The 25,940-nt window shown below is 39.2% G+C and overlaps 1 protein-coding gene across 1 annotated transcript in view; it reads right to left on the reverse strand.

The window, feature by feature from the left end:
* Positions 1 to 1,204: 1,204 nt before the first annotated feature.
* Positions 1,205 to 25,940, reverse strand: part of ERCC6L2 (ERCC excision repair 6 like 2) — a 135,221-nt gene continuing 110,485 nt past the window's right edge. The window contains exons 18-19 of the mRNA XM_046022877.1: positions 12,726 to 12,907; positions 1,205 to 6,426 (exon numbers count right to left, since the gene is read on the reverse strand). Coding sequence (XP_045878833.1) covers positions 5,463 to 6,426; positions 12,726 to 12,907 — 1,146 coding nt within the window. The 3' untranslated portion in view covers positions 1,205 to 5,462. The remainder of the gene's footprint in view (positions 6,427 to 12,725; positions 12,908 to 25,940) is intronic.

The raw sequence follows: 25,940 nt of genomic DNA on the forward strand, positions 1-25,940 counted from the left end.
CCACCTGACTCTGTCTCGCTTTTCTTGGGCACTTGGGTCTCCCGCCGCCTTTGTGTATCTTGGACGTTAGACTCAACTGTCAGAAGCGTTTTTGTATTTGGCCAGTCCCAAACTCAAACTTCTCTACAAAGCCCACATTCCTGGTCGTTTGGGGTTTTAAAGGCCAAGGGAGAGTGGAGGAAGTGATGTTCTGGCCTTCCCGTTCTTTCAGGCCTGGCCCCCACCCCCGTTCCCAGAATTTGGGGTGGCCTTTCCTGATCACTCATCCCAAAATGTTTTTTCACTTTTGGACTCTGGAAGCCACCCTGTTTCCATCACTCAACACACATTTTGCACTTGGGTTGCTTGGTTTGTTCTGTCCTCTCACACCCTCCTAGGGGACACTCCAGGCTTCCTGAGATCTGCTTGTCCACCCCAACATGCCCTAGCACAATGCTGTGCCCTAAGCTGTCTTTTAGGAGCTGTTGTGCCTTTCAGGGCAGTGTGGCCGTTCTGGGCCATGTTGGGAGGGGCATAATGGCACCCTAGCCGCAGCTCTACAGACTGGCTGGTTTTGCCTTCTCTGGGCAGGTCAGTGAATTGCTGTCCCCGGAGATGACTTGCCTGGTGATCTGGCTTCAGGAGGGTCCCAGGTACGACATTTAGCGCTCCTCCTAGGTCGCTCAGCCTGCTCAGCTTTGCTGATGCATTTCCAGTTTTGTGGAGGAAGAGGTTGGGGAAAATAGGTTGTGAAGTGGTCTGAGTAGAACAAGGTGTTTGGAGAGAGCAGGGAAGGCTGAGGTCAGGGACTGCCCCGAAATGAACTTGGGGCTCTGCCAGGCAGCGCTGAAGGAAGGTGACTTATGGTAGTGGCCAAGGAGACAGTGAGTACTGGCTGGGGAGAGAGAGTCAACTATGGGCAGCACAGGGATGGCGCTGGCTGGTGGCTGCGGGGCGGAACAGGCATGATCTGGTCATGTGAAATCAGTTCTCATGGAGTACATGTTGGCATTTATGTCTCGAAGAATTACAACCTCTTCTTCTCATCAATGCTTTTATAATAGTTTTAGGAAAGAAAAATGTGTGCATTAGCTATTTTGAGTCTTCTTTTGAACTCTTTCAGTCTGGAAGCATGTCTCCCTTTATGAAAAAATACAATCAAAGTTAAAAGATATATGTGGGACGAGGGGGAGACTAATTCATATTTTAATTTGACAAGATGACTCACTAGAATTTCCTTAGAGACCTATAAGACATTCAGAGATGCACATTTCCCCCCTTGTTTACATAAGCTAAAAGAATATAAAGTGAGTTACAGTTATTTCTTTCAACAAGATGGAGGGGGCCCATTTAGCTAACCAAAAAGACATCTGTAGAAAGAGGCATTTTTTTTTTAAGAATTTTTAAAAAGATTTTATTTGAGAGAGTGCGAGCGAGCATGGGGTGGGGGAGGAGCAGAGGGCAAGGGAGAAGAGGGAGAAGCAGACTCTTGGCTGAGCACAGAGCTACGTCCCTGGCTGGATCCCAGGATCCTGAGATTATGACCTGAACCAAAGTCAGACACTTAACCAACTGAGCTGCTCAGGCACCCCAAAAGAGCTATTGTTGATTCTTCACCATAAGAGAAAGCAGTACAAACCCAGGAGTCAAGTGGGCATTATCTGTGTCAGTGAAAGGCATCGTACTCACATAATTAAGACTAAATTTGGAAATTGAGGGGATATAACCACTGCCACTTGTTAACCTGCAGCAAAGCAAATCAAGTACATATTGACCAAGTTGAAACACATGCTAAGGACAACTCTGGGGCTCCAGGATGAGCTCTGCTGCATATCCATGAGCAAAAGGGCTCACTTGAGAGACAATCCTGCCCAGTGATGGCCTCAGACAAAATATTAGCACGTCACATCATAGTGTGAAACTTTAAAAATAGGTGCTTGTGCTGACCCCTCAATCCCCTGAAAGCCTCTGCAGGTGGTTCTGACTTGCCACTTCTCACAGCCTTGCACTTCCCTCCAGAGGATCAACCCCAAAGGGCTGTTTTCATTTAAAACTTTGTAAGACCTTGTGAGGAAAGACAGCCCTCCTGTGGTTGCCCATTAATAGAGAAAAAGTGTGATGTTCCTCCCATCTGCCACAAACACCATGTGGAGTGGGGGAGGGGCCACGTAGTACACAAGGCTGTCACCCAGGGCAAATGCAGTGGCACCGGTGACAAGATGTGTTCCTGAACTTATGAGCCTTCCCTTTAACACTCCCAGAAGCACTGGATGGAGGATGCTTTGCAAACGCAGGCGGGGATGGAACTGGGGGGCAAGATTACATCAATGATGAACGTATGAGAATTCCGTGGGGAGCTTAACGCACTCTGCACTCTGGGCTCTGTGAAGGCAGATCAGTCTTACAGGATCATATGTGTTCAATGACATCCTTGGTGGGTCCTAGACCTACTGTTAACTGGATTTATAATATAGTGGCCACGGAGGTAGCCATTCGTGAATGTTGAGGCAGGCAGTGATTTCCATTCGTAGGGATTTTATAGACTAGTAAATGTCAAATAAAACTTTTAGGAACTGACATATGGTTGTCAACTTTGTATCAACTAAGGACAATGGAAAAAAGACTAAAAACCACTATCTGTTGTTGCATACAAAGAAGGCAATTTTAATATAAGGAAGGGTAACTTCAGAATTTAAAAACTGCATACATTGTACTTTTAAAACCTTTGAACTATACTGTCCTTGGCTTTCTCACTTTCTGTGGACTGCCAGAAAGTTTATCACCAGCTCCTCTCCGCAAACTGAGGCTTCTTTACCTTGACCACTCAGGGGCAGCCATATGGCTTGCCAATGATGTTAATTTACTCTGAGAAGTGGTTGCAGGGCTTTAAGGGAACCCCAAGGAATTCAGGTGCAAAAGCCTCTCAGTATTTTTCCTCAGTTTCCAATATTGATAACTGTGTGTTGAGTGCTTTAAAGAGAAGTGAACAAGACAGACTGTGGCAAATAGAATCTTGGAAACTTGAAGCTGGAAGGTTTCTTAGCAGTGACATCACCCCTGCGGTTTTTCACACCAGTGCTCCGTGGAGGCACGGCAGTGCTGATGGAACCAGCAGACCTCCATTTTAATTATTTTCAACAATTGATCTTCTAATTAAGACAGGGCAGAGTTCAATTGCTTTAAAAAAAAATGCTTGAACACCACTGATTCAGCCCACCTCAAATTTAAAGGGGGAAACAGGCTGAAAGAAGCCTTGGGATTTGCCTGGGGCCACCTTTTTATCCTGAAGAACGTGGTGGGGGTGGGCTAGGCAGGATTCTCATTGTCAGCCCCCCTCACAGTGTCTGTTCCAGCTTCATCAATGGCTGATCCAACTCTTCCCATTGCTCCGGGGCAGGGCAAGTTGACCCCTACAGTTTCCCTCTGGGAACTTTCCGACGGACCCCTATACTCTGGTCATGCTGCACCTCGTACTCTGCTTGACAAGCTGTTCCTGCATGATGAGTTTCACTGGCAACTGCTGAAAACTAGTTTTTAAATTCCAGGTCTGTATTTTTGCTCCCCCTTTGACTTTTACTGATAAAAATCTCTTAATAGTATTTCATTTTATTGTATGAACATCATTTTATGATTCAAAGGTCATATCTATATTAAAGTTTTTGAGGGTATTTTATTTTATGAAATATCCACTTTTGACTGAACTCTCCCATCTGGTATATAAACTGAGATGAAGAGGTTTCTATTTGCTTCTCTGGGCTCCTCCTATAGCTAGGCCTAGAGCAGGCAAACAACATTGATGTGTCTACCACAGATACACAATACATTGATTTTGTAGGAACCACCCCAGTGGTGAAACTTGGCATCTACTAAGTCTGGATACAACTCAGCTGAAAATAGCAAAAAAAAAAAAAAAAAAAAAGACTAACTCATGGAAAAATGATTTGCAAACTGTGATTTCTAATCATTAACGGGTCATAAAATCAATTTAGTGTGTTATGAGAGCATGAAAAAACACAGAGACATAAGAGCCAAAAAGTACAACAGAAATGGAGATATCAAAGGACTCTGCATGCCTTCTGGGTAAATATTATTTCATGAATATTTTGTTTCAATCTGTATTAACACATATGTACTGAATCATGATATAAAATAGATTTTGCAGCCCTCAACAACACCCCAGAGAAAGTCATATTTGGTCACTCAGTCCCTTGAGAAAAGATTGGTGTCTTTGTTTTTGTTTGGTTTTCCCATCTCCCTGCCATGGTTCTGCGCTGCAGTGGTGGGTAATCGGGAGGCCCCGCCCCCTCAACCCAGCAACCGTCCAGTGTGGTCTGCGCGCCACCACTTCCGGTTCACCAATGTTTCCTATTTTTCTTCCCGACCTATAGATCCGGAGCTCAACAGAAGCACGGAAGCACAGCTGCCACAGCGCGTCTGAACGGAGTCAGTGGAAACCTCGGGTCTCTGCTGCCGTGGGCCTGGCATGACCCCCCCGCCCCCGGCCTTCACAGCCTGCGCTCTTCACAGATGCGGTCTCCCGCCTATTACCCGTAGCCGTACCTCCCCTGCACGCCTCGTGCACACACGGGGACCGAGTGTTTCCACAGAAACGAATCCAACAGTAAGCACATTCCGCTGATTATAAACCACATACATTAAATTCAATCAAATAGAACAGTTTTAAATGAACGGTCTCTTCATTTCTCTATATGTCATACAAAAGTACTACACCAAGTTTAAATGATACTGATTAAATCCTAACTGCTGCGTAAGAAGTGGAGGTGTTGCCTTCTGTGGCTATCCGTAGTAGTTCTATTACTGCAGTGTCAAACTTCAAATAGTACAGTTATACATTAACCCTTTGTATTGGAGCAGTTATAAACTTATTATTTTAACACATCGTATATTCAGTACTAGTTAACACTTTATCATAATTTAGTAATAATAAATGACACTTTGGGAAAAGGAAGACAGTTAACTGAATTTTCTAGATGCTAGTGAGAAACACATCAATGTACACCATATTTGAGGATGACCATAATTTGCCCTGCGACTTAATGGAATCCGGAAAAGTAAACCAAAGCCTTTTTAATCCAGAAGGACACAAATGTTGCTTGAGTTCAAACCCTTCATCTTTCATTTTAGGAAATACCTGCGCACCAAGGTAAGTGACTTATCTACAGGCACATAATTACTCAGTGAGGGAGATGTCCCAGGTCTCCTGATAACAACTTCAAACCTTTTCTGTTTCATAAAGATGTTTACACTATAATACAATCATATTTTTAAAAGATCAAATCAGATATCAAGGAAAAAATACATGATAACCTTTTAGGCTAAAACAACCCTAGAGCAAGAGTTGAATAAAAGCATATGTTGACAACAGTGTTCAAGGGAACATCATTATTAGTGTGGAACACAGTGTTGTGATCTTGGGAGGGTAGAAGCTCACTGGTTAGAGTAATTCATTGTATGTTTATGCGTTACTTTTGTGCATTAGTTGTGTTTTCATCTGTATCACTTGTGCTAAATTTTTTCCACAAAAATTTGTCATTTGATTTCCAAAGTGAAGTTTCCAGCTCCTCTTTCCTTTTGGAGGCAGCAAGGGGCACTTTTTCACATAGAGTCTCTATCACTGCCAAGTCGGTGAGTTTGCTAAGACTGTCGTCATTCTGTTCATTCAAGATGTCCCAGAAATCTTTTGGTCTCTGTTTTGCTTTTGCCATGGGCCCTGAAAGAACTTTCTTTGGCAGCTGTGTGGGACTGTTCCCATGACTTTTAAAGAGGTCATCAAGAATAGATGTGTCACCAAGTAAGCCTACCACGGAAGTGTTTCCTAACTCTGGATTTTCTAGCTTTTTGTTCTCCACTTTGAAAAGGGGTTCATTTCTTGAAATGCCTGTTCTTGTTAGGTCCTGTTGGTCTTTCATGGTATATTCAAATTTTTCTAACTCATATACTTCAGTGTTCAGGGAATGGGATGCTACAGTGTCTTTGGAGGCTTGGCTGTTTTTCCCATTGTCAGTCTCTTGGGTAGAGTTTATAGGTGACTTGTTAGTTTCTCCATCATTAGGAAGCACCTCTTCTCTATGGAAACCATGATTTTGAAACTTAATTGATTTTTCTTTATATTTCTGGGGGCTGCAAATTTGAGAAACTTTTTTGGGAGAATCTTTGAAAGACAAAGTTTCAGAATCTGACAGCCTTTCTTTTCTAAGAGATTCTCTTTTTTCAGACTTATTCCTGACTCTCTCTCTTTCCTGATGGGAAGATTTAATGAGTTCTACAGCAGAATCCACAAAAAATTCTTTTACCTCTGGATACTGAGAAGCATAAAAGTCTTTTAGCATTTTCTGTCGTTCTTCTGATGTGGCATTAGTTATATGTTCAGCAAATTCCTTTACAGAAGGCAAGTTAAAATAAGAAGCCATTTCTTCAAATTGTTTTCTGAAGATTTAATGAACAAAAGCAGTGGTTATTTTTATTACATTTTATTTTTAAAGACCTCATCATCAGTGATATTTTTTAAGGAGACAAAGCTATGCATATTTGACCCTTGAATAACAAGGATGTTAGGTTTCCCCATGCAGTTGGAAATACGAGTATAACTTTTCACTGTCCCCCAAATTAGCCTACTGTTGACTAGAAACCTTTACCAGTAACAAAACAGTCAAGTAACACATATTTCGTATGTTATATGCATTATATATAATGTGCTGTATTATGTGCTATATTTTTACAAAGTAAGCTAGAGGAAAGGAAAATGTTATTAAGAAAATCATAAAGAAGAGAAAATACATTTACAGGACTGTATTTCCCAAAAAAAAAAAAAAAAAAAAGTCCGCCTATAAGTGCATTTACATTGTTTAAACCCGTGTTACTTGAGTCAAATATAATTTTATTCATTTAGTGTATATTACCTTCATTCCATAATGAAAATGTATTTTACGCTAGCAGGATGTGACCTCTTTCTTCATGCCACTGAAAAAAACTTTAGCCTATGAAATAATGAACTTTTTAAGTTATTCTGATTTATACTATTAGCTATCTCCTGGGAATTGTGGGATCCCAGCATGCTACTCCTCCAGTCAGCCAATTTATGACTGACATGAGAATCATAATTTATATAATTTGTATTTGAAAATCTATATTGTGTTTGTCTGATAACTGAATTGTCAAAGAAAGGTCTTAATGAATGGAAGAGAGAAAATTCTGAAAAATAAAGGAATTTTTTTCTTCTCTCTCCTTTTTTCCCTTCTTCCGCAAACACAACATAGAAATTTCACACAATTTTTTGAAGATCCTAAAGGAAAATTCTAAACTGATAAACCCAGATTCTTTCTTCCCTCAACTGGTCCAACTTGGGTCTAGACAGCTAAACTAAGAAGTAAGATGCTATTTAAAGCAGTGAGTTTCACCCTTAGTGTAAGATACTAATAAAAGCTATTTTGTGCATATGTGAGGAAACAGGCCTTCCAGAACTCTCGTAAGACAGATGCAGAAAGAAAGATTGTTTCAGAACCCTAGACATCAGACTCTGTTCCTTTCCCCAGATGAGGGTCCTATGGACTCAACTGTGTCCCCCTCAAATTCATATGTTGAAGCCCTGATCCTCAGTGTGACTGTATTTGGAAATAGGGCCTTTAGGAAGCAGTTAGGCTAAATAAGGTCATAAGAAGCCACCAGAGAGATCTTTCTCCACATGAGAGGACATGGTGAGAAGGTCACCATCTGCAAGCCAGGAAGAGAGTCCTCAACAGAAGCCAAATCAGCTGGCATACTGATCTTGAACTTCCCAGACTCTAGAGTGAGAAATAACTTTCTGTTGTTTAAGCCCCAGTCTATGGGATTTCGTTACAGGAGACAGAGTAGATTGAGACAGAGGGTACTGCTTTGCTGATACTGAGTTTGGGCCATGAATCAGGAGAGCTCAATGTTCCCAAACATTCTTTCAGACAAAAGCCAGAGATGGTTTTGTAGCCCAAAGTTTTAGAATTATATTTATATTTTATATAATACTTTCTTAAAACAGTCATTTATGTATTTAACAAATACTTATAGACCCTCTATGTGCTAGGCATGGTGAACAGCCCTATATCATATTCTTCAAGGAGTTTATAGTTGAGCTAGGGGAGACAGATGCGTGCAAATCAAACCAGAAGAGACTGATAAAGCCCACTACAGTATAAATACAGGGCCCTGTGGGTGCCCACAGATACTGAAGCCAGCGATGGGTCATGGGTAAGGTAGCAGGGCAGGCTTCTCTGGTGTCACCAGTCAGATAAAGATGAGTGAGGAAATATTCCAGGGAGAGGGGGAACATGCACAGGCCCACTTCTGAGAGGACCTGGCATACAGTGGAGCAGGAGGAACAGCCAGAAAAGAGGGTGAAAATCATGAGGGGTCCGTATGCCAATTTCAGAAGTTTGCATTTCCTCCTGCACACAACAGAGACTCCTGAAGGTAAAATAATGATTTATTTATAATATATGTACGTAGGAGCTCTAAAGCCACTATGATTTTTGCTGCTCAGGCCAGGTTACATAAAGTTTGTTTCCTGTGATTTGAGTGGCAATCCACCCCGTGCGCTCACGACTTTCTTTTGTGGCTCCAGATGAACACACTGGCTTCCAGTCGTCACCACACTGGTCCTATTAACTGTTCCAAGTCCAGATATTATCTATGCTTGATCAACAGCCACTCTTCCTGCCAACAGAATATTTAATAACACAAATACAAGCTTCCAAATTTCTGTCCTGGAAATTGCCAATGTTCTTGTTGGAAAGCAACAAGCACGTTCTTAAAAGGTTCCAGTTTTCACTTCATATGAAGTAATGAGGTATTATTATTTTGTTTATTAATCATCTCCAAATCCATTTTCATGGCCTTTCTAATAAATATTTGTGCTGCGAAGATTAGGTTAATGGCCAAGTTATGGGCTGATGTCTTTTTATTTATCCAAGACTTGGTGATGTCTCAGCAGCTGCCAAAGTACTTTCACCTTTGCTGTGCTGACCTCACTCACAATCCCCATGATTCTGTCACTTCTGGGAGGAGACTTGCTTCTGAACCTGGTCATGTCAGTATTATGCAAGTAAATTCGGCTGTGTGGAAGCCCCCTCACAGGATGAGTTATGATTATAATTTGTTTTATTTTTGCCTTCTACCTGGCTTTCATAATTCTTAGTCTTTAAAAGAATTTTCTCCAAGTACTGAAGGAAGTGCAAGGTACCATCAGGAGGTATAAGCTAGCCACTTTGTAAGGACAATTTAATAAACAAGAATAGACACTCACGAGCCACTACAGAGAAAGAAAAAAAAAAAAAAAAAGAGAGAAAACCAAAGATAGGTATCCTTCAGCAAATATATCCAGAGAAGTTGTGTGCCATGGATATAAATCACATTCTATCCCCTTTTCTTGAGGAACTGGGGGAAAGGGGTAGAACACCACTAAACCATCTTCTCTTCACCTGAGCTTTCTGAAGTGAAGGGAGACAGAAACTTCATTCCAGTGACCTGAGGGCAGCAGCTGGTACACAGCCGTGATTTTCACAAAGCAGGGGTTGGTGGGAAAGTTGTGTCAGCAGTTCTAATACCGTTCCCTGGCTCAAATATTGGTATCCCAATGTTTGCCCTTCACTTAGTTTGAGGTATTTATTTCCTAGGCTAGGCAGAGAAAGAAGGAAGAGAGGCAAAAACTAAGCATTGTTAATAGTTTTATTTTAATATACGGTGCTAGAGCGGGTAAGGACTCTTGTGCTCCTCAAAAACTGGTAAAATGTATATGGTCAGTCTCTGAACAAAATAATTGCACAAAGTAAATTGCCCCAAGTTTGCTCAGAATCATAGTTATAAGTCTGTTTAAGAGGAGATATGGGGCTGTAGCATGTGGGGTGTTCACCTTTTTGGACAATGGTGGGCCGCTAAGAGCCATGCTCTAACCTATCACACCAGCACCCAACGGCCGAGGAGCTGCCAAACCCTGAGGGGAGAATTTGGAACCTAGAGAGCCATCACCATTTGCCTGCTGAGCCTTCGGGGCCAATTCAAGCAGACCTCCCATCCCCACTTACCTCAGCCACTATTCCTCTCTTACCTGGAACCACTGGCCTCTCATCCCCTCCTTGTCTCTCCATTCCCAATCTAATGCAATCCCTCACCCTTCCAGACCATTCTTGCGGTGCCCCCAGAACAAGGCCATGATCTACCAACTCCCTGTTCTTCTCCCAGAATGGTCCCTCTGTCCCCTCATACCGCCTCTTCCCATGCAGCCCTCACACGCTAAAGCTCTTACGCCTCACACCCTAAATCTCAGGGTTCATGGTTCACGTTGCTGCTTCCAGATGATTATTTTCTTGGAGACTCCTTCCCCTCTTTTAAGTTTATGCTGTCTCACTAAACAATTCTCTCCTGCACCTGGTTAAGTGACCTTTTAATTGCTTCCTGCTAGTGACTGAACACTGGAGATTAATCCTGCCTCCTTTCCTATCTCCTGCCATCATTCTTGATAACACCAATATCCATGTGGATGTCCCACCCACTGCCAACTCCTGGCCCACCAATTTCTTAACCACTCCTGACCCAAGAATCAACTGCATGTCATGTCCCTATTCCCAAGATCATAGACTGCCACTGGCATACCATTAACTGCACAACCTGCAAATCCCTGAATTCAGGCACCTTATACAACAGCCCAACTGTTCAATTGGGCTCCACGACCATAATGCTGGAAGATACTTCCGACCTCATCCCCTTGTCTAGCTTAGGTTCAATTTTATAATTACTCCTTTGCAAACATCCTTCAGCTTCCTTGCTTCTCTTTCCCTCTGTTCTAACCCCTGAACATCTCTCTATTCTGTGTCTGTAACTGAGCAATTGAAGCTTGCTGAAACAAAGTCTGTACAACTGCATGGAAGGTTCTAGAATTACTCTCAAACAGGGACTTAACATGAGTCATGAATTCTAGTCCCACTAAACCTGCTGTCCTATTTTATAAGTGACTTATTTAATGATTTTTCTCTCTTGAAATATCTCTCCCTCTGAATTGATGCTTTAATTCTCAATTAATTGAGGAAATATCACTGTGTACAATGCCTGTCTTCATCCCTTCATCTAGGAGTTAGACCTTCTTCATAAGTCTTGACCTCACTCTCTCCTGCCTCCAGGGCTTCTGTTAGTATATCTTGGGCATGTTCTCTTTTTCCCCTGTTCCATACACAAACAGGTTCTATTAACTTCCCAACTTTGAAAAAGCTTCTTTGACAATGCCCTCTAGCTCCAGCTACTTTTCACTCTCCAAGAGCTGTCACAGGGTCTACCCGCCCATCCCCTGCTTGCCCACCTCACCCCATCATCTGCTCATAGATTTGCAGGCCGCTCCCAATCAAGGCAGCCAATGAGTTCTCTGCTGCCAGTTCCAGGAGGCACCTTCCCACTTCATCTGATTCAAATTCTCAGAGGCATTTAATAAAGTGAAGTGCTCCCTCCTTTTTGAAACTTTCACTCCTCTTGGACTTCAGGACCTTATATTGTGCCTCCTATCCGGTGGGCTACTGTCACCTGAAGACTTAGTCTTGGGGATTTTCTTCTCCCCTCTGTGCTGGACTCGTAGGCTGTTCACACAGTCTGTAGCTCAAAAGTCATTTATAATCTCAATGCTGATGACTTCCACATTTAGATCTCCAGTCCCCAAACCCCAGAGTAGCATATCCATTGCCTATTTTGCATTTCCGGAGAACCTCAAATTTAATATGAACAAAAAGAGGACTCCTGATTTTTTTCACTCAAAACTCTTTTCTCTGCTAGTTTTCCCCATTTAGTCAACCCAGTCTGTTGTTCCGACAACCAGTCCAGCACCAAACTGAATTCATCCACTTCACTGTCTCCATGGCAACCACTCTATCACCAACCACCATTAACTAGTTCCTTATAGTCTTGCCTTGTCTGCTCTCTTCCACAAAGAAACTAGAACAATCTTTTAGAAACATACATCAGATTATGTTCATGCTTCAAAAGCTTCTGGCTGCACTTGGAATAAAATCTAAACTCTTGTCTGCAACCTACAGGGCTTTGTATGCTCCAGCCCCATCTGTGTCTCAGCGTGCACCTCATGGCACCCTGCTTGGTTTATCATGAATTAAGCACATGAGTTTTCTCTCAATTCCTTGAGTGTACCAACCTCTTCCCTCCTCAGGGATGTTCTTACTTTAGTTCTTTGCCTGGTTATCCCTCAGGTCTCAGATGTCAACTCTGTTGTGAGGTCTTCCCTGACTACCTCATAGAAAGCTATCTGCACCCCCTCCAGATCCCATTATTCTCTATCAAGGAGGCCTGTCCACTTCTTTCTTATATCATTTTATAAGTTTGTTTTTTTTTTTTACTTTTGAAAATTCTTATGGTTTAATGCCAATTACCACTGCCCTGTAAGCTCTATGTCCTTTTTTACACCCTGTGTATTTAGCACACAGCACAATGCCTGAGTACATATTGGTGCTCAATAAATATTCAATGAATGAATATAATGCACTTAAGTATTTCATGTGTCCATATAAAATGATTTTGTTTTTTTTTTAATCAATTCAGGAATTAGCTTTCTAAAAACATTTAAAACATCTGGAATTTATTTTTTAAAGTATACAAATTGAAATGCTAGGTATGGTCAAGATTCAAATAATTTGTATATTTTATTAAGTAGCTATATTTCTTTTGAGAATAATTCTTGAAGTCCAATGTTGTTATAGACATACCTGCGGATTCCTTTTGGTGTTTCTCCAATTATGAAGGTGGTCTGGTCTGTGCGGTAGACTTTTTTCTTCTTCTGGGTTACAGGGTGTGAAATGTAAAGGGGAAATGAAATACTTCCTTCACTTAGTTGGTGACCTTTCTGTGTATGTGTCAATGTATCTGTTTTCACTTTTTCTTTATGTGTCTGAAAAGAAAAGGAAAGCAAAAACAAAGTCTGAAAAAACAGTTATTTTTGGTTAAATGAGAAGATGTCCTTATTTTTCCCCCAAACTCTTTATAATCAAGTATATCAAATTCTCCAACTGAAAGCACTATAAGAGAAGTTAACCTAGATTTTTAAAAAGAAGATATAGGGAAAAGTTATTTTTTATATCTTTCTGAAATATATAAAACTAATGGCAATACTATGATGTTTCCATGGTATCTATGGTTTAAGATATATTTTAAAGATATATCTTTCTTAAAGATAGAATGAAAGTAATAAGAATAAGATGATCCCTTCATTGTCAAGACTGATTGCATACCATAACCACAATACTGAGGATAAAAGTGAATGATTATAAAAATCATGGCATAAAAATGAGCTATTTAAAATTCTAAAATTCAGTAACTTCTCTCAATATTATAAGTCAGATTTTCAGGTATTCATAAATAGCCAAACTTTAAAAAAAATAATAATCTTTATGTGAAAATTAAATAAGAAATTATTTTCTTAAATCCTACTTTTTTTTTTTTAGATTTTATTTCTTTTTTTGACAGAGATCACAAGTAGGCAGAGAGGCAGGCAGAGACAGAGGGGGAGGTATGCTCCCTGCTGAGCAGAGAGCCTGATGTGGGGCTCGATCCCAGAACCCTCGGATCATGACCTGAGCCGAAGGCAGAGGCTTTAACCCACTGAACCACCCAGGCGCCCCTAAATCCTACTTTTTAATCTCTAATGGACTGCCAGTATACTTAATAGTTTTAAGATGCTAGTTACAGTTGGTTAAAATTATACATGAAATTATATTTATTTTATAGACTATATGGGTTGCTTATTTAACATAAATTGTTAAAAATGCTGGGTCAAGGGAAAAAAAATAACTTTAAACTGCATGGTTCCAATTTCCCTGAGATGATGGTATAGTGAATATGTGGAAAATCCTATCCCATTCCAAAATTGTATACAATTTGACAACAAGAGGAAAATTATATTTGAGCTCAGAAGTAAGAAAGGTAAATCAGTAGGTGCCAAAAAGCAAAGAAGTAATGTAGTGGTGAATGGGAGCTAATGCCTTAAGTTATAGTCTGCAGGACCCCATGTCCAGAGGGGAGATGAAAATGACTGAACTCCCTGCATTAAAAAATAAACAAACCAAAAACAAAGGAGGATATCCTGTTTGCATATTAAAGCTAGGAAAGCCCAAGTTGGGAACGCAGGAGAGAAGCAGGCTACTTTCCTACTCTAGATAGGAAGAATCACTGATGAAATGTGGACTGCCCAGGCTATGCCAGTTGTGGAATCTGATTTTGTAGCGCCTGAGTGGTATGGAAAATCTAAGCTAAAAACCAACATAAAAAACTGGTCCAGAATCACTGAAAATTATGGCTGTCAATGAGAGATGAATACAAAAACATACCCTAGGAAGACTTCTATAACCCAGAGAATGCTTTTGATTCCAGTGTGGGGGTGTGGGGAGGAGCTGAGGCAAAAATTATGAAGAACATATAAAACCCACCACCATGAAAATAGGTAGATGCAACAAGTGTGAGAATACGCAGTTGGAGGAATTATAATGAAGCAACCTGAAAGAGACTTTAAATCATTAGCAAGTCCAGAAAGTCCAGAAAGATAAAGGAAGGAATAGAATTTGCCAGCAAACTGGGATAGGCAGATCTGAAAAAGAACCAAAGACAAACTCTTAAAAGGAAATATAGTTTTGAAATAAAAAAACAGAGATAGCAACAAGCTCAAAATATGAGTTAAAGCAGCAGACTAAACAACCTTACTATGACAGTTGGGAAAGTGGTAGAGTAAGAAGACATACCAAAATTTCTAAAATACTAGAAGAACAGAATAAAGAAAATAGAAGAGATAATGCAAAAACATAATGGCAGGTAACTGAAGAAGGCATGAATCCTCAAAACAAAAAAGGAGAGAGAATCTCTAGTGGGAAAAATAATAATAAATCTTGTACTTTGTTATATCACAGAGGGCATCTTAAAAACTGGCAGGGAACAAAAACAAGATATCCCACAAAGAAATGACAATCAACCTGAAGAAAGACTTCTCATTAATACCACCACCACCAGAAGATAATTAGATAATACCTTCCACATGCAGAGAGGGGAAAAAATTGTAAACTTAGAATTCTATACCCAGTTTAACTATCATTAAATTACTCTTTTTTTTCAGACATACAAAGACTATAAGAGTGTACTAGATACAGATTCTTGCTAATGACATAATTATTTTTCTTTTATAGGAGTTAGATGGGATTGAAATGGCACATATAAATGAATATGGGTAGGGGATAGTTTTTCATTCCACAAATATTTACTGAGCACCTGCTATCTTCCTGCCACCACAGTATGCAGTTGAGAACAAAGATATTTACATATACAAAGAGTCCCCAACCCTTAAGGAACTTAAAAGTGACAAGCCCATTTTTTTATTTTATTTTAAAGATGGAACATTTAGTTTTCTTTTAAAAAATAAATCATTTATCTCTTCAGCTTATATTCAAGTTCATTTTATTGGAATAAACTGAATATAAGATAACACATACAATACAACTATTTTCTTTCTTTCTTTTCTTTTCCTTCTTTCCTTCCTTCCTCCCCTTCCCTTTTCCTTCCTTCCTTCCTCCCTTTCCTTTCTCTTACCCTCCCTCCCCCCTCCCTCTCTCTCCCTTCCTTCCTTCTTTCCATAATCTTTATATCCAATATGGGTACCAAAATTATGACCCCGAGATCAAGAGTCACACGCCCTACCAACTGAGCCAGCCAGAGACCCTGTAACTGTATGTTTTGTAGTAACAAACCATTTCTAATGAAAATAAATTGACTTCTTAAATATCTCTTGTGAACCAGATGGACAGAAATAAAATGTTGAAAGTACTTTCCTTTAAGACATAATTTCTTGAATCTCAAAACATTAACAGAAAGGAAAATGCTGATCTTTAAAGATAAATTTGAAAGAGATTTGATGCATTTATTTACATCACAAGAAAACAGATGATGGTTGAAAGTTTCCAATAAAAAGGCTCATCATCTTAGATGGTCCCCAAGAAATAATGATCTATTACTGTAAGGAGAGATGGGTTGTTTACATGAAGATAAGGGGAATAAACAGAGAAAGAAGGAACTGGGCCAACCAAGAACACTCCATTCTTATATATTGCAATTTCTGAAGCCATAGAGAAATCATGCCAGACAATAGCAATTTTCAATAATTTACATGATTACTCTGGGTCTTTCTGACCTTGGCAGGATTACAGAGCTCACATTTTGTGTGGATACATTTTTTTTTAAGTCAGTTTTATAAATTCTTCAGGGAAATTCAGCTTTTCTAACAACAGGTATCAAACATTTGGATCTTTAATTTTTTACCAAATATTCCATATTTAAAAACCTGATGATGTTAGACAATCATAAAAAAAAGGAAGAACATTCTTTTCCCACATGGACTCAGTACCCTATCGTTCATTTTTTTTTTTTTTTTTAAATCTATCCAGGTTCAGATTTCCATTTTGGTAGAGTCCTTTGAAACTACTGAAACAAGATTATGAAACAAAATTTTATTAATTAACTTAATAAACATTTTGGTGACCTTGTCATAAAGCTGGTTTCATTCCAGTAAAATAGTATCCTTTACACTAGATGATACAAGGAAAACAGTGCCAAAGTGCAGTTGCAATTGTAGTGATAGTTATAATTTATTATAAAGCAAAGTTCAAGGCTTATGGCCAAGATGAAAAGATTCCAGATTATGTTGATTGGACTCAAGCTTATTCATTACCACTATGTCAAAGCTGTGAAGTCATATGACACTGAGGCAACATGAAGAAGTAGCAATAGTAATAAAGGCTTGAGTAATAAAAAATTCAGTAAAATGAACTAGATTAGGAACTGAAAAGACAATACTATCCCTTCTTAACACTAGGAAAGAGAGTGAGGTTGCTTGCTAAAGAAAGCAAAATGAATCCACTCCTTTTCCCCTCTAGAGAGTAGAATGGCCAATAACCGGAACACTGTCTGTATTTAAAAAGAAATTTTGCAATCATGACATAAATAAAGCAGAAATGCCAGTTTCTGCAAAAGCCCCTAACTGTTCCTAATATTTTCTTAAAAAGTTTCTTTAAAAGTATCCATCAAGATTTGCCCTAAGAAAGTACATCTATATTCTGTGATTCTGATGAAGCTTACCTTCATATGATAATTTATGATTATAATGATAAGAAATTACAAAGATAGGGACTTTGTACAGTATTTATATAGTATAAATATTTCTGTTAGTAAGTGTTTTGGAAAGTTTGATACTATTAGAATATAATTTATAACTTAGTATTGCTAAATTCATGATTTTTGCTTAATTACTGAGTATTGTATTGTTAGGTGTTTCTACTATAGTGTTTGTATGAAAAGTTAAATTTAATTTATGGAATCTTTATTAGAAACAAAACTTAGTGAGCATAAGGAACATAGTAATTGTTTCTAGGAAATGTAAGAATGCAGTTAAGAATCCATTTGACAATGAAATTAGTTGAATGGAAATGGGGGGCTACTTAAGAAAGTGGGTTTATCAGAGAATCTTAAAGTAATAATTTTAATCTCTGAGCAGTAATGTGCTATGGGCATATACATACTATAGGGAGCATTAGTTGAGAATTAAAAAAGTGAAGGAAAAACTGTCTCCCTTCAGACCACAGTTAAACAGGGCTAAAAAGATAAAAGGCTATGTCTGATTCTCCAAGTTCTAATCTGATTTATATAATTAAGAATTTAAACACACGATGTGTTGTCTTTACAAAGGTAATTGTTGTTAAAACTAAAATTCATAATATAAAAATTTGTTCAATTCGGCTAAAACATTAAACACTTTATTCCTATAAATGACAATTGTTCTAATATATTTTGGCCAAAACAGTCTCCTCATCTTTCAGAACTAAATGTTTAACTTAGAAATAGCTCACTTTAAAGACTTCATGACTATCGGCTTTGATTTAATTTTGATGAAGTTATAAAATCATTATTGATTTTTCCACTGTATCTGTAAAATGTGTTTGATAATATATCATAAAAATTACTATTTAAAAATGTACAGTGTCTACATTCTATAAAGTAAAAGCTATACTTATTTTAAGTTGTAAAAGATATACATTAGGATTATAATAAATAAGAGGGCACTTTTGTAGGGAAAAATTCTGTCTTCTGGAGTAGCCACAATGAATCCACACTAGACCTAAACAACTGTATATAGTTCTGTGCAATTTATTTCTTCCTGGAAAGTTTTAGGTTTATATTGGTTCTACAGGAAAGCTCCTTATCTTCAGACCAATATTAAGAAACATTCAGATAATTTTTGATAATACTTTATTTTTCCTTGGAACCAAAAGTGCATTGCATTGTCTGTATTTCAAGACATTAGATCTAAACCAAATTGCATTACTTTAACTGAATCAATAGTTATTTTTTAAAAGGCACAGCTTTAAAAAAAGGTGAAAAAGTATATATACGTTTTCAATATGAAAGTAAGGGAAAAAACCTGACTCTTAAAAGTTTAAAGATAGCATTCTTTGGCATCAGTGTACTGAGAAAAGAAAAAAAGACATATGCCCCTACCTCAGAGCCATATGATTACATTAACATTTTTCTATTTTTTTTGCTATGTAGGAAATCTATCTTCATATACTAGGAAACTTTACTGGGAATAGTACAGAGAATGTTTAAGTTTAAAAAAAAAAAACAACTTTCTCCTAATAGTCTTGAAGGTAAAAAATAACTTTGGAGATAAATTATCAAAAGAACTGCAGAGAGCACCTAGATGAGACTGGCAAGGCAATAAAAAAGTTGATAGGGATCAATCTTGCCTGTAGCCACCCACCTTCTTGCCACAAATGGGCAAGAAGCATTACAATCCAGGAGAGTGAGTTTCAAAAGCAATCATGAATAGCCTCCAATTCCCATTCTGGCAGGAGAAATACTACTGTAATCTCTGCCATCTTTCTAAAGCTCCTTGGGACCAATTCCTAGAGACACACCCATAGCCAGTGCAGATACTGCTGATTCTTTCTCCCCTGCTCATCTGTACCCTCCACTTAGGCTTGGACAGGGAGAGGGCACAATGAAGCAGAACAGCCTGATAAGCTCCTACTATTCCACGGTAGGCTACTGGGAGTTACTGAAATGTTTTATTAAGCAATTTTGGAATAGATCTGTCTGCTAAGCTGGTTTCTCCAGAAAACACCCTGTAGAACATACACCAGAACAAAGAGCAGTGCATATTTAACAGACACATTCACTATTTTTCTCCCATAACCAGATGTTTATGCTTGATGCATCATTGAGAAAACTGAAATCAGGAAGGAGATTTTCAAAGGCATTGGGAGGTCTGAATCACTTGGACCCCTCGAGAAGCCTGAACAGAAAAATTAATTAAAGTTGGATTCCAAGATTACCAAAGGATCTGCCCATTACAAGAAGCTCTTGGTCTACACCTTGTTCCTGAGAAAAGCACAGAGCCTCACAAGGTGTTCTATGGTCATGGCCACCTGTGGGCGTACCATGTAGTCACAGGTCCAGGTCCTCACGCTGTCCTGATCACACCAACTTTGCCATAGAGACTAAGAAAAAAAAAAAAAAAGCACTCTTTCTTTTTTTTCTTTCATTAAATCTTAAATAGTGAAGTCTGGGAGGCAACTTTTGTTTATACATCTGTTCAAATGAAAGATGAAAGTTGAAATCTCCCTTTGGGTAAGGGCTGAACTCTGTAAACACATAAAAAGTAATAAACTTCCTTGTCTTTGCAAAGCAGGGAATCAGGAGTACTATAAAAACATATAGCACATGTAAATATATTCATTCAATGGCATCTGAGTTTCTAAAAGGACAAAAACTTTTAAGGATCTTTGTACAGGTGTGAAAAATCGCCCATCCTTAAAGTAATCATTCAAGATTTTTGCCTGGAGGTAGGCAATATTACTGTAAATGCAGTTTTCTAATATTCAGGAAAGCCTAAGGCAACTATGAGCCCTGAATTGTCTTTACTCATCCTCTGGAGAAAAGCCAGCTGTTTAGAGGAGTCACCACAAATACATAGTAAAGTCAAATTTTCCGCATGTTTAAAAATGACATTCAAATCTGAAAAAAACACTTAGATGCAAATTCCAAATCTTTTTTGGTTTTGGTCTGCTTTCTTCCTGGAAGAAATAACAGTTACAACCCAGCCACATCTCTATTTATATATCTCTATACCTCTATATCTATCTATCTAGTTTTTAAAAAGATATTATTTATTTGACAGAGGGAGAGAGACATCATGAGAGGGAACACAAGCAAGGGGAGTGAGAGAGGGAGAAGCAGGCTTCCCACTGAGCAGGGAGCTCAATGCAGGGCTTGGGGCTCGATCCCAGAACACTGGGATCATGACCTGAGGCGAAGGCAGATACTTAATGACTGAGCCACTCAGGTGCCCCTATATCTATATATTTTTAATAGTGCTTTGCTTTCTAGAAGAGTCACAACAGGACAAGTTTATATTAGCTGTCCTGAGCCTAGGTTCCTTTTCTATCCACAAGAAATTTCTATCCATTTCTCATTGTCTGACAGATCCACCCATCTAAAAGAACAAAGTGACAGCCTTGGGAGAGCAGGTGAATACTGTAGAGCAGACTACAGAAAGAAATATAAAAGCCCCATCTCCTTGGGATCTGTGACCCTGAAGGCACTGCCATGGCAGTCATCTGTGGAAAAGGCCAGATGAGATAGTGGCAATCACCAAAGTCTGCAGCCCAGTAAAAGGGAGTGCTCACAAACACCCTCAGTCCTATGTGGCAGTGTGGTCAGGGTATAAATTCCCTTTATTACCTCCTGCAGAAAGGCTAGAGCAGGATCTGGGGGCTCCTGGGATAAAAGTGGGAACACTGGACTCAGCACCTCAGACCCTAGGGTTCAGGGGAAACTTGGAAGTTTTTGTATCTTTTTGAGTCTCACTACCCTGGGAGATAATTACTGATTTGGGGATCAGGATCTAGGGGGTAGGAATCTGGATCAGGGACTCCCATCAGTCTCTTCCATATTTAAAATTCACAATTCTACCAGTTCTTATAGGATTTCCAGAAAGTAACGAATAGGTCCTTAGAATCTTATAGCCCTGACACACTTTTGAATTTTTTTTTTTTAAAGATTTTATTTATTTATTTAACAGAGGGAGATCACAAGCAGGCAGAGAGGCAGGCAGAGAGAGAGGAGGAAGCAGGCTCCCCGCCGAGCAGAGAGCTCGATGCGGGACTCGATCCCAGGACCCTGGGATCATGACCCGAGCCGAAGGCAGAGGCTTCAACCCACTGAGCCACCCAGGCGCCCCCACTTTTGAATTTTTATATGTATTAATTACAGTACTGTAAAACCTTCTCTGAAGACCATTTGGGCAGGGAGCCCCATATGGGGCTTGATCCCAGGAGCCTGGAATCATGACCTAAGCCACAGGGAGATGCTTAACTGACTAAGCCACCGACTAAGCCACCCAGGCTTCCCTATACTTTCTTTTTTTTTTTTTTTTTTAGATTTACTTATTTTAGAGAGAGAGAGAGAGTGCACACAAGAGAGTGAGTGCTCGAGAGCAGGGGAAGGAGCAGAGGGAGAATCTTCAGTGGCTCCATACCCAGTGCAAGTCCAATGTAGGTCTCAACCTGGGGCTCAATCTTAGGACCCTGAGATTATGACCTGAGCTGAAATCAAGAGTCAGACAGACACTTATCTGACTGTGCCACGCAGGCACCCCATTTTTACACTTAAACCCCACTTTTACACTTTAAAATTTATGAAGGACCCCAAAGAGATTTTGTGTGGGTTTTACCTATTAAATATTTAAAATATTTATTAGTCTGTTAAAAAATCAATAACATTTTTTTTTAATAACATGTTTTTATAGTTTTTTTTTTTTTTTAAGATTTTATTCAAGAGAAAGAGCAGGAACAGAGGGGAGAGACAGAAGGAGAGAGAGAAGCAGACTCCCTGCTCAGCAGGGAGCCTGACGTGGGGCTCGATCCCAGGACCTGGAGGACATGACCTGAGCTGAAAGCAGATGTTTAACCATCTGAGCCACCCAGGCTCCCTGAGTGTCTACGTTTTACATTTCTGTAAATGTCTTTAATATCTGGATTCATAAAGCAGATTCTCATATCTGGCTTTTGCACTCAATCTGTTGCAACAAGGTAACTTTTGGTTGGAGTATCTGAAGAAAATCAGTATCATAGAGATATGTAGTTAGAAAAGGGAAGAATATTTTAATAGCCTTTTCAGATACCTGGAGATATTCTTTTCTTATATCATATCAAAACTCAAGGTTAATTTCATGTAAAACCTGAAACTGTATCAGTAAATTTTTTACATTGTTAAAATTAAAATTCATGGGTATATCTTGCACTTTGGTTGGCTTTTTTCCCCAGCATGATTTTGTGGTATCATTCACTGGTCATTTGAAAGTATCGATTAATTGAGCTATGCAGATCTTCAAAACACTGACACATTCAACTGTACAACACTGGAAAACCAAATCTGTTGTTATCATCACCTACTGCATCAGAAAAAAAAATCTTTTAAGTATAGGGACAGTGTCATGGTCATGGTTTTTCAACATTTTAGTTTTCACTCGAAAGCCTGACTTTTGTTCCTGACAACACATACTGCTCATTGTTTTCCTTGGAGTACAAACAAAACTCACTAGGTTCATTTTTAAGACATTATCTACCAAATATACAAATTTAAATAACCAGTTTGTCAGGACAAGTGATGTTTTATATATTAAAAAAGTGGCTAGTTCCATTTCTAGCTCAATTAAACAAATGCTTATGTACACTTCCTATTTTATCAAACAGAATAGAAAAAAAGATGAGTATGAAAGGGTTGAGATTTGATAAAATTAGTCATTTTTTATCAAAGATATAAATTCATCAATTCAATATAAATTCATAAATTCTTTTCCTGCAAATATGTAACAGTACAGAACCTAAAGGCCATGAGGCATCATGGGGGCCACAGCTCAATTCACACTGAGCTGCCAGGACTTTGCTAACCATCGCTTTTGCACCATTTGTACAAATGTTAACAAGCGGAAAGCGTACTTAGAAATATTCTGAAAGAAGTTCTGACCTTGCAGACCCCTATAAGAGTCTCCAGTATCTTAGGGGTCCATTCCATGGATGACACTTTTGAGAACCACTCATCTACCAGAAACTGACATGCCTTCATTCAGCACATACTTGATACCTCCATGCTGGAAACAGACCAGGCTGATCCAGAATGGGTTTTGGTTTCACCCAGCTTTATGTCTACACACAGGAAAAGGCTCCTGGCTTAGTGTGGGAAAACAGAAGAGTCTTTCTGTCTAGAAAAATAATTAGCAGCTCCAGGCCTGGCTCTTGGCCTTCTTCACCAGAGAATAGTAAGACATTCTGCACATGTTGAAAGTTACTTGTCAGAGTATAAACTCTTACATTTTGGTCGGTTCAGGTCAGTTTAGCATCTTTTGATTATTGGTCTACATTCAAGGCTTTTCATGATCCGTCCACACTATACAGCCTTACTCCTTCTGATGTCCAATATAGGCTGGTCTGGTTAGGCTAGTCTTCTTGCTACTGCCAGACACATCACGATGTTCATTTTTGAAGTCAAATTTCCTCAGCCCTGCCTTCTGCCCAGCATAGTCCTACCCATTCCTGAAGGTCCAGATGCATGAGACTTTCCTTGCATCCTTTTTTTTTCTTGCATTGCTATTTCAATTTCTCACTTGATAGCTTTACTATATAAATGGAATCTACCAGGTGCCTTGTTAGCGCAGTAGGTAGCGAGTCAGTCTCATAAATGGAATCTACCTTGACTTAATGTAATCACACACAGCATACTAAGCCAAGCAGCAACAATGTTGCATGTAGACCAAAAATCCTAATTTCACACACCAAGGGAATACAGCAAAATCAAGGGGCCCTCTTGAATAGGTAGGACCCTTGTACTATTGGAAACTATTTTGACTGCTTAGATCTTACCTGTGTAACTGGATCTAGACATGCCTCTAACAGAGAACAACCATATGTTTGTGTGTGTGTGTGTGTGTGTGTGTGTGTGTGTATGTGTAGGTAGGTATGTATATGTGTATATATATATAGAGAGAGAGAGGGAAAGTGAGGAGAGGGAGAGTCCTAAGTCACGTACCCAACAGACTTCCAATAAATGAATGCTGGATGAATATAAACTTACACAAACATAACAGAAGTAAGAAAAATTTCTGGAAGACAATTTACCAAAAGCAAAATTTCTTCCTCTGAAGGTATTCATTACTTCACCTGGCAACAAGAACAGCATAACCTTAAATACTGAATAAAAGTAGGATATGTCTTTCCAATTCCATTTTTTTTTAAAGATTTTATTTTATTTATTTGACAGAGATCACAAGTAGGGAGAGAGGCAGGCAGAGAGAGAGAGAGAGGAGGAAGCAGGCTCCCTGCCAAGCAGAGAGCCCGATGCGGGGCTCTATCCCAGGACCCTGGGATCATGACCTGAGCGAAAGGCAGAGGCTTTAACCCACTGAGCCACCCAGGCGCCCCTCCAATTCCATTTTTAAGCAACTGCTGCCAGAGTCATGAAAACTGTTTACAGATTAATTGAAAGTTGATTCTGATAGTAACTTGGCTACGAGATGATGATACATTTAAAAAAACATCAACGTACCAACAATCTTGACATAAAATCTGTGAGAGCTGACTCTGGTTATGTTGACAGGGATATCAGCCTCATCAGGAAATTGGCAAAAATATCACAAATTCCATAAGAAATGTGCAAAAGAGTCCCAAATTTCGTATCCACACAAGAATTCATGTTTATGTTAAAAATTCCTCCTATTTTTATTTGTAGAATCTCTTTGAGAAGCTTTTATTTAGTGTCTATAAGAAACTCAATTAAAATTAGTAAGCTCTGATTGAATATCTAGGTACTAGGTACCTAGCTTCTGGGAATAAAAGAGTAAGACTCAGTTCCTAACACAAAAGAATTTCACAGGCTAACCAGGAATACAGTGGCAAACATTTTGATGGCTTTAACAACAGCCACTGTTACTCTTTGTTGTCTGAACAAAAGCGGAGTTCTCTTAGAGATGTGTTTGGGGAAGATGGATTGCTCTCTGTTTTGGGGGGGATAAACTGAGGTTAGGCAAGCTAGTAGGCATGTTTTGCAGGAAAGACCATTCTCTTCAATAAAGGGAAACAAATATGAAAAGAACCACACCTTCCTGTCTTTAGATACATTTGTATGAGAAAATGAGTTCTTGAGATGCAGTAGTTATCCTACAACATGAGGCAAAAGGCCCAGGGACTAAATGGTAACTTACTAAGGACAGTGGGGTAGAAGACGCAGAGAGCCTGAATCCTTAGTGTCACTGATCTGTAGCACTAAACCTGGACATAGCCCCCCAACAGACTGGCTGGTATGTGAATTAGCTCAATAGTCCATTGTATAGGTTACTTTCATTAATTAATCAATTAATTAATCTTTATTGAAGTAGAGTTGACCTACAATGTTACATTAGTTTCATATGATTTGACAAGTCTCCGTGTTATGCAAGGCTCATCGCAAGCATAGCCACCACCTGCCGCCATTCAGCACTACTACAGTACCCTTGACTATATTCTCTGTGCTGCACCTTTTATTCCTGTGATTTGCTCATCCCATAACTGGAAGCCTGCATCTCCCATTCCCACTCCCCTTCACCCATTTTGCCCATCCCTCTCACCCCTCTCCCCTCTGGCAATCATTGGTTTGTTCTCTGTATTTATAGGTCTGTTTCTGTTTTTTGTTTATTTATTCACTTGTTTTTTTAGATTCTGCATATAAGTTAAATCCCATGGTATTTGTCTTTCTCTGTCTGACTTCTTTCTTTCACATCCTCTAGGTTCATTCATGTTGTTACAAATGGCAAGGTTTCTCTTTTTGGTTGTTTTTTTTTTTTTTTTTTTTTTTTTGTG

The sequence above is a fragment of the Meles meles genome, chromosome 11 (genome assembly GCF_922984935.1).
Source record: "Meles meles chromosome 11, mMelMel3.1 paternal haplotype, whole genome shotgun sequence".
Classification (NCBI taxonomy): domain Eukaryota; kingdom Metazoa; phylum Chordata; class Mammalia; order Carnivora; family Mustelidae; genus Meles; species Meles meles.